The 10,684-nt window shown below is 32.2% G+C and overlaps 1 protein-coding gene across 1 annotated transcript; it reads right to left on the reverse strand.

The window, feature by feature from the left end:
• Nucleotides 1–8,055: 8,055 nt before the first annotated feature.
• LOC123716648 (mid1-interacting protein 1A) lies at nucleotides 8,056–10,392 on the reverse strand. Its single transcript, XM_045672492.1, has 2 exons — nucleotides 10,188–10,392; nucleotides 8,056–8,681 (listed from the first exon to the last, which is right to left on the reverse strand). Exons 1-2 carry the CDS (start codon nucleotides 10,229–10,231, stop codon nucleotides 8,216–8,218), a joined length of 510 nt encoding a protein of 169 aa, XP_045528448.1. The 5' UTR covers nucleotides 10,232–10,392; the 3' UTR covers nucleotides 8,056–8,215.
• Between the last annotated feature and the right edge of the window lie 292 nt (nucleotides 10,393–10,684).

The following is a 10,684-nucleotide window of genomic DNA, read 5'->3' on the forward strand; positions in this document are numbered from 1 at the left end:
CATTACTGATGTTTATCTATATTATTTTCGCTTCAAGTTTAACAAATGTTAATTTAATAACCTAAAGCCTAAGATAATATTATCTCTTGAGTGGCTTGTGGTTAGTTGGTGTGACCGATGACGTAAAGTCGAATGATCGCGAATTACCACGCCCTAAAATACTGACTTTATCAACTTAAAAATGTTACAACTAAACTCCAAAAAAGATGATACTTATTTTTAACAAAATAACAGACGGTATTATATACACTAAAATATATATTTCTCATTGTTATTAATTCTTATATTACGAGAATACGATATCCGACTTTTTTCATTATTTTTTTTATTATAATTAAGAACAAACAAATCACAGGAAATTTGATGTTTAGCGTAAATTTACAATAGGTTCAATAGTGGTAGTAAATTTAACTAATGCTAGGTTAGAAATCATTATGACGTATATTTGTATAATATCTGTCTGTAGTGTCATGTTGACAAAAGAAATAATTTTTGTAGGGAATCTGTGGTTCTAAGGTCAAGACTCGAGAGGCGGAAATTTTGTTGGTAATTATCTAAGAAAATATAACCGACGCTAATTACTGATTAGACATTCCGATGTTCATTAGATGCATTTAGTTACAACATCGTAATTATTATTGAGTTGTAAACAATGGTTCTAAAGTTTAAATGAATCCTACAATTTGTAATGTCTTCTAAGAGGTCACAGACTAGCTTTATGAAAATAAATTACCCTAATCTAAATTACCTATTGTTACATATAAAAACGAATATATTAAGTAGTAAATAATAAATTACTTTACTACTATTACAGAAATACATTAAAAACATATTTAATAATTAATTATTTGATTGAAAACATCTCGTAGTCGTTGGAGAACATATAAGAACTAGCTGTACCCTGCAACGCTTCGCTGTGGGACATTGTGATTGAATGGTTGAGAAATGAGAAACAAAACAAAGAATACATTTCATATATGTTTAACATGTGGATATACAATAGTTTTTGGTTTTCCACTGTCTACGTAGATATAAAGACTTTCTGGTTTGCCGACTAGCGGCCCACGCAACATACAGTTGTCCACGCGAAAAGCAATCCGCATCTAGATTCTAATTTAACCACACAATTTTTAAAAATTGACATTGAGCTTTATTGATTGTGATCCTTCTGTGTGGCGAGTGCGAGGGCCCAAATTTGATTTGGTGAAAGGTGCAATTCGATCACGACACTATCACACAAAAGTTCATTGATTTAAGTAAGTATTTAATAAGATTATATTGTAATCAGAATCAGATGCAATTTGTTTGTAAATAAAAAATGTAATTGGGAACGAATATTGTTTCTCATGTGACTGCGCCAATACTATTGCGGTTGTCAGAAAGTGTTATCCTCGCTTCCGGCAGATGGCGCGGTCACTTGTACATAAGTGATCGTTAAAAAACTGTTTTTTCGTGGTCGCGGATATGTGACTGATGCAAAAAAGATAAAAACAATCCTTGATGCGGATTATATATAATGCTAAAATTATAGCTGGATCGGTGCATAACTTTTTGAGTTTTTGAAGCGTACACAAACCAATATAACATATATATATATATATATATATATATATATATATATATATATATAACTAAATTGTTAATGTATAATTTAAAACAATAATATATATATATTCTTTAATTAAAGATTAATATGGTATTGAAATTCATAGTTGGCATAGGTAATAAAAATATGATCAAAAACGGAAAAATATTAATTTCTATTAATTATAATAAATTAGCTAGAGTTAATAAAGAATTTAAAGACGTTAAGGACGGAGTTTTGTAGGACGGGGAACATTATAAGGTTTTATTTATTTTAAAGCGTACAAACTTAAATTATTAACTAAACACATTATTCAACATTAACTTAACTTATTTCTTAAACCAAAGACAGTTCGCTGTTAGCGTATTTCTTAACTACAATTAATAACATTGCTATTGCTTTGGCATCACCTGACGTAGTTTTTTGTATTGTGTTGTTTATTCAATTTCCGTAAAAAAAACTAGTAATGAACGAAATTAACACCTAGTTGAAACATCTAAGAAATGTTGTAAACATTTGTTTAAAAATTTCTGGGGACGAGCAATGTACAAAACACGTCATCATTCTTGAAATTGAAAGTATTGTATTGTTATATGGTGTATTGTGGAATTAGTATCTACTTGAACAAGCAATAAATTGTATGACTCAACCAAATATCCGAAAATACTGATTAGCCTCTTCAGAATTATCGATGAGCCATATCGTAGCTTACGTTGATAATTGATATGTTTTTATGGTTTGAACTTTGGATCCATTAAAAAGATATGTTTAAAGGTAATACAAAAATGTCCCAGGTTTATCATAGGGCCTTTAAATGATACAAATTGCTTCCTATTTACCATAATTGCCGTGGAATTGCAAATTTTATTACGTCTATACAAACAGCTATAATCGTTTGTATAAATTGTAAATTTTAGTAGAGGACAAAAGATGTTGGAGCGAAGAACAAAGGAAACCATGACTTAGACTAAACCTACCTGAGCCCTGTTTGAATAGCAAGAGAACTTAAATAATCAGATTAAACTATTACTTATTCAACTATAATCGGTAAATTGTATTTCATTTGAGCCATACTCGCGTTTATAAGACACCATATTTAATATGTGAGAATTATCTGCAATGTTTTTTTAAAAGCATCATTGTTTTTACAACCAGTATTAGCATTTGATGCGACGCAGTTAAGTAATTTTTTTCCTCGTACACTTGACATTGTCTGTGCCTTGTAACCTATGTCGCAAGGAAGCACTAGTAGAATAGACAATAGACCAATTGGTTTAGTTAACGCAACTGACAACAAGGACGCATATTCTTAACACGTTAGGACCTCACCTGACTTAAATCGGAATAATATATTGGCGGGGAGCAGAAAATGGCGCGCTGTTAGCATTGTGATAATACTATTACTTTACTTTATAGATGATAGCGAAAGGAATAATCCCTTTCGCTCTTCCCGGCTACAACGCAAATATGTAATTGTAATGATTATACTTGTTCATATTTCACGGTTTTCATTTATAAAGGCCGTATCTGTTGCATCATATCTCGTCCTTTTCAGAGTTTTCGAATTTCTGGTTATACGTGCTGTATCCAAAGAAGCTCATAACTCGTCGGAAGCTAACTGTCAAAGGATTGCAAAATTTGAAAAAGGAAAGGATGAAGCCGACTTAAATAATATTAGCGATCCCGCTGTTATGTCCGCCAGTTGCGTCATTTAATACGCCCGTATTACGTCTTGCAATATTCAACAAATTACAGAAGTTAGACCAAACAGAAAGGATTCATCTATTGATGATTTCTTGCGACACACGACTATTGGAAAATATCTCGTTTTCCAGTAAACGCGGCTTTCTGGAAATGAAAATCATAAACAAATTGATCATGACAATCGGCTTGGGTTAATAATAGTTTAATCATTTTAATTTATATAGGAACTACTCATGTCTATGCCTACATATTTTTCCATTGGTTTTTTGGGTCATGTCGTGTTTCAGACAGATAGAAAAGAAATAATAAACAAAAAAAATGGTATAGGTTTTATAATGTGTAATTACAATATCGTGCTATCGATAAAATTGATGCGTTTCGACATTTATCTTCCCGAGTAGATAAGCTTTATATTATAACTTGATAATGTCGCATTGATAATAATGTTTAACGCCGCGGAGTTTGACAAGCAGACTGCATAATGTATGGTTAATTCTTCCTTACTGCGCGAGTTGTTGAGAAACAAATAGGTGAGCCATTGCAGGGATGTTTATTGAATGCCATACACATTATTTAAATACCAATGACTTAATGGTCAGTACCTTAGTCATTAACAACGTGCTTATTGAAGGAAAGGAAATAAAGTATCCTCAATATAGCGTCAATGAAAATTATAATGATTATAGCAAAATCCGAAATTCCTTCCTCGTTGTGAATGTTATTTGCTTCTTCTGTTGACGTAAACTGCGATATTTTGTTTGTCATACACTTGACCGCGTATGACATCATTAAAAAGTCAACATTCGCTAATGCGCACGAGTTTACCTAAACATCTATGTTTATGATGCCTTCAAAATTTGCCATATCATATCACCCACTTACTTTATTACTTCCCTGGCTCTGCGACCCAAAATGTAGCTAAGCCATATCCTTATTTTTTAATAAGGATACTATGAGTACTAAAATTATTTAATCTGTTCTAACCTCAACAAATATAACTTTGCTTACCATCGGCATTGAATGAGACTGATTAAACAAATTAGTATAAGTCTGAGTGTAAAAAGCACACTCAGTACACAGATTCGATATTTTTGTCAAACAAGAAAAGAGCGTACGAATTCATAAAAGGTTGGAAACGCACTTGCGAGCGCTCTGCCAATGTTAGTGTCCATAGGCGGCGGTATCACTTAACCTCAGGTGAGCCTCCTACCCGTTTGGCCCCTGTTATATATTTAAAAAAAAACAGTGGTGGTAAGAATTTCAAGCGATGCCGTGGGCAGCCTGTGCCTTTTAAATATAAGAAACAGTCTACGTGTAGGTTCTGCCTATGACAAATCGGAAGTGTACTGGTAGGTTGGGTTCTGGCCAATATGTTTTAAGACGACAGGTGTAAGCATTGATGTAGGTCCTATGGTATTCTACTGTGGGGCGCAGCGGCTGACGTAGATGCCATATTCATTCTCCAGAAAATGACAATTCGTGCAATTTATAAGCTTGGCCCCCGCGAGTCTCTGAGAGAATTATTTAAAGAAATTAATATACTCACGTTGCCTTCCCTTTACATTCTAGAGAATATCATGTTTGCTCGTAAAAATTTGCATCAATTCACTGTAAAAAGTGATATTCATTCTATAAATACCAGGAATAAGCATTAAATAGTAGTCCCAAAATATAGATTAACAAAATCGAATTAATCGTTTCTTGGGAATTGTGTCAGATTCTACAACAGGCTACCGAAGTGTGTAACCGATCTTACGACTAAAAAGTTCAAAAACGTCATGAAAGGAATCCTAATTAAAAAAGCGTATTATAAAATCCAAGACTATGTTGACGATAAAGATGTATGGCGCTAATTCATCTCTGTATGTGCGGCTTCCCTGGCGTCTTGCGCTGTGCAAGTGTGTGTATCTCATTTTACACTAATAGTAAAAACTCAATTTTCTTTTGAATTGTATAGAATCTCTGTATACCTTGCATTATATAAACTTCTCTGTCGATTATTACTATTGTAATCGAGTCTTTGTAAGCTAAACCATTCCTGAAAAGAGTGTCCATGGAGTTTCTTGCCGGTTCTTCTCCATGAGACCGACTTTTTGGAACCGTGCAACTAGACGTTTCATAAGAGCCTGCAAAGGCCTATTTAAAATAAAAAACTTTTGATTTTGATTTTTGATTTTGAGGTCTGTATTATAGGTAAATTTGACATACTTCCCTATTTTTTTTTCTAGGAATCATAAGCATGTAAGAAATATTCAAAAAAGGAGACAAATAAAGTAGCAGATTCTGCTCTGTACATTTGTATTCATCGTGCAAATACTGCAAAAGCCATAAAATATTCGAGATAACACGTAATTATTAAGTAACAGTAATAAAATGATTACAGTAACGAGTCATGCATCATTAATCAATTGAAGGGTGGAACACAAATAAGATTGCTTGTCTCTGGGATAAATATTATTATTTAAGGTTACGTTTTAATCAATATTATCGAATAGTAATTCTGACGTAATATTGCGTAGGTTGAAAACAAAAATATTATTCTAGTGTATGCCTTTGCTTGATAACGTACCATTTAGGGTTAGACGACCGCAAGGGCGGATCCATATCCATCTCACGTCAGGATCTGCATCAAGTTTAAATTTCTATGAATGAGTATGTATTCACAAGATTGTGATTTTTATAATGTATAAAAATGACTGATTATAATCGTTTTTATCTGTAAATATCCGCTAACAAAGATATTTTGTTATATCAATTAAAAATAAATTAAATTAAGGATGTGATTAAATTATATGAAAACATATATATTTTAAGGAATTTATATTTAAGTTTGTTACGGAAAAGCTGAGTACCCTCTGTGAGACTTGTTTGGAATATTTAGGAATAAAAAGCTCTAAAGAGAAACTTATTTTCTACTCCTTGCCCAATTGGGTGATTTTTTGAACATTGATGTTGATCTTTTAAAGATATAAAATATTTTTTTTAGTAATGAGACCATCATAAAACTTTAAAAGAAGTAATGTTTAAAGACATCATGTTGACCTTAATTAATGTTTGTTTATGATAGATTAGCAACAAAAATTATGATAATCTGTTATGTTAATTTAATAAATTGAATCGTGTCAAAGAACAACATATCAAAATATCTTTACAGCCTACAGATTAAATACTTAAACAAGATTAATAGGTTATGTTGTCAACTAGTAAAAGCTTAAAACCTTATAGCAAATATTAGGCTTTAAATCGTAGCATTTTTACTAATCAATACGTTCACCATGGATACTACACAGTTGGACATACACTTATAAGAGAGGTACTGTTAGATCCACATAAGGATTTCCTAATGCAAAACCAAATAAATATCCATTGGAAAAGTCAGCGTAGATATATGTATTATACCTTTACTTGGTTGTATTTGATTTTCCGATTAGTACAAAAGAAATGCAAGGTTATATCAATATGTACCTACACAACCAATTCAGTCAATTATGTAATGTCGGCCTGAAGAATTCGCAGCGCGCAGTGATGATCGATCCTATGAGCTACACTACAACTGTATTCAGTTCAAGGTCTTCCGTCGGAGCTATTTTTTATGCCCCTAGGTCGATTACTTAGGCATGCCTTAAGATCGTCTTGTCCTGTTTTTAACGATAAATATAGTTATATCTACTTCAAACATTTCTAGTCAGTTTCTAAGCTAAATTAAGTGTAAAACAATGTAATTCTTTAAACTTGTATGTCGAGCATCAGCTGAGAAAATGTAACAAGTAGTAGGTAGTTATAAAAAGTAATATATATATCCTTTGGCACACATGTAATTAATTTTTATACCCTCATATTTCTTATAATGCATTTAGATTATAATATTTAACTATATATATATATACAGTCAAAATCTGTTATAACGACATCGAAGGGACTATTCGTATTCGATCATAAAAATCGATGACGTTGTTAATAACCTAATACAATAGAATTCAGCTGGATCCTTTTGATTTTGGTCAATATAACCGGTATGTTTTTCTAAACGTCGTCATAAACGGTTTTGACTGTATATATAGATACATATAAATTATAGCAACTTATTATCTTTCACCTCCATTTAGTATTTTTCTTTATTGTAACATAGTTACAATAAATGTCAATAACCTATTTTCAAACATAGTTTATGCAAGGTTCTTATAAGTCCTGACGGCAGACTTCTTTTTATAATTTTCCTAGGTTGTGACAACATAAGGTTTATAGTATGTTTTATTACATGGTTACATATTATTCAAGGCAGAATTCCTAAGAATGATGAAATTGGTACTATAAGTAGTATTTAAGTGTACCTTGAAATATACTATCTATTGACACATTGCCATTTTAAATCATATTTCAATTACATCTCAAAGTTCAAAATCTAATTATGTTGACTTATATCCCATACAGAATTAAAATTTAAAAAAAATCTATGAATTATAGATAAACTTAGCTTCAATGCATCTCTTATGTAAGAGCATGTTGCCAGTGAAGATAATATTGTGATAACAACTGATTGAAAGTATTTTTATATCAGGTTACAGGCTATAAGCATTCCTAGAGTTAAACTAAAACACTAGTTTAAATATTACTCATGTATTTTTAGTATATACAGATAAGAAACTTGAAATTCAGTTATGGTAAATAAAAAGTATAATATGTGAAAAGTTCCTAAACATTGATCATATTTCTTTGACTTAGAAAGTTATTTGTATCTACCAAATAAAGAAAATAAAACTAAGAAGCTGTTCACAATAATTTTATTAAATAACCACATAACTTACTGAGATTCCACACACGCCCAGCCCAACTAGCCAATATTTACAGGAGGCCGCTTATACTATATGTACATCATGTGCGGGACAAGTTTACATCACAGGTATTGAAGTTGCAAATAAGTATTATTTAAACCGGGGCTCCCACTTCTTCTTGATAACATCTCGTAAGATGTGTAGCTGAGGCGGTCAATTGGCGAAGGCAGCGGCGCAGGCCTCTAAGATGGCGCCGACAGTCTTCAGCGGCGCGAGCAGCTGACTCTCTTTCATCCTCCCCTTCAATGCCAGAATCGCCAGCAGCACTTGATGTTTCGCTGTCAGTGTCACTCATGTCTGACACTCTTCGTCCGCGATCACTCTGTTCAGAGCAGGGTTCAGCTCCCGCCCAGAGTAGCTCAGTCTTCAGGTCATTCAGCATGGAAAAGAGACTGAATGGGTCATCATCACCCTCCTGTGGTAGGTTCATCAAACGACTGGGCACAAGTACTGTATCGTCCATGGTATTGACCATTTTCACAAAGTTCTCCATGTCATAGAGGATGCTTTCCTTAGAGAACTCAGTGTTATCATTTCTGGCAATTTTTCGCAAGCTGTTCCTGTAACAAGAAAAAATGAGTTTTAGAAGTGTTCAAAGAGAAAAACTGCACAGTCATGTTATACTATTACATACATACATACTGTTTACTACTTTATTATAGTTAAATTTACAATATATTGTACTATCCCAGTTTAAGTTTTCATTTTCTTACAAGTTAATATTGGCAGTATAAAAAAATTGATTCTTATGTTTCTAGGGTGGTCACAACAGTGGCATGTAACAGAAGTTAGTCAGAAATACCTTGATCTGTTATGACATAACTATACATTTTGTACTTTTAATGCATAAGGCATTAATTGTAAATCTCCACAATAGGGTTAAACATAATGAATTGTTTATTAATTATATGTCATTAACAACAATATCTCTTTGTCTTATGAATGGAATATGAAAAGAATAATTAATAACTGTGTTAATTATGATAATTGCAATAATTAATTAAGTACCCATAGTATTTCACTAAAACTAGTTATTTTAAGATGTCTTATTAGTATGGACTGAGAAGAACTACCTCCTTTTTAAATGTATAGCAGCATTATGTGCTTACAATACTTAAATAAAATCTATTGAAAATGTATTCTTACAGAACTTTTTGACACTTAATAAACCTTTTGAAAAATTATAACTACCTATCGTCAAAACAGTGTGAACAATGTCCTTAACTGGTAATCATATTATAATTTTTAACTACCTACCTACCTCAAGATTATGAGCTAGTATACAGATAGAATAAACAACTAAATTTAGTATATAATAAACAAACTTAAGATATAAAAATGATGCCAGACAGCCTATGAATTAATTAAACACCACTTTTTGAATTGAAAGTTAACCTGTGAAATATGAAAGTTTTATCTTGCCTTCAACAATTCAAGACAATCTTGACCTTAGGGCTTATTTTTATCTGATCAAACGAAATACATAATGAGAATATTTATGAGAAGACTAATAATGATAACAGTATTCAAGGCATTCCACTTATGCTTGATGATTTTTTTTAAATAAATGAGTGGTATTATATTTACATAAATATCTTAGTCACTCGAGTTGATTCTAATACAATATAATATTATGAGTTATGAGAGCCATAAAAATTATGTAATGTTAAGTTCAAATTGCTAAGGCTTTATACCGAACTCATTGAGTCATAGGTTCGCGCACGCCCAGAAGATTCTTTAATTTAACCTAAATTGGAATATGTTCGTTTTTTTTTCAAGTTTTAACGTTAAATAAAAACTATTGTGACATCAATTAGCAGTTAGCACTGTTACGTCAATCATATAAAAGATGCTATTATGTCAATGTGAAAGGAATTGGGTTTCGACATAAATCTCTGGTTCAACCCATTGAAAGTAAATATATCTTTTGAATGTCGACAGTTCTTATTTAATCTTACTAATCAGTAATTGCAGTATTACTGCAGACACTTCACTTCGAGCTCATTAATGCATCACGCGGAGGCCCTAACCAAAAGGGACGGGGTCAGAGTAAAAACGATCATTACCTGCTGTTTTCCAGTTTTGATGAAATATCGGTATTAAAAGACATCTTGTGTTATTTAACTTTGTTTTAAATATCACTGAACACACACGCTCTAATTTTTATTCACAATTAAGCACCAGCTTACGAAATCTCGCGGAAAGACTGATTTCTTGAGACACAAACGACCGCACAGTCATAAACGATTTGACGTTTGGCTAGAAGTGGGGAGCGTTCTCGAGTTTTTATATGACGCCACGATCATACGATGCGGGAACGGTGCAAAAGAGTTTTTTATCGCACTATGTTGAGCATCTCGAATTGGCCGCATTTCATTGATAAATAAAAACAAAATATGTATCTTTATTATACTCAGATGGTTATTTGTAATGTTTATGACAAATTTCTTGGTAATCTGAAAAAAATATCCGAAAGAATAACAATAATATTTTTGGCGTTGTCTCCTTTCTTGAATCACACCACATCAAGAGACCCTGATTGGTTGAAAATTATCCAGGGATT

The sequence above is a fragment of the Pieris brassicae genome, chromosome 11 (assembly GCF_905147105.1).
Source record: "Pieris brassicae chromosome 11, ilPieBrab1.1, whole genome shotgun sequence".
Classification (NCBI taxonomy): domain Eukaryota; kingdom Metazoa; phylum Arthropoda; class Insecta; order Lepidoptera; family Pieridae; genus Pieris; species Pieris brassicae.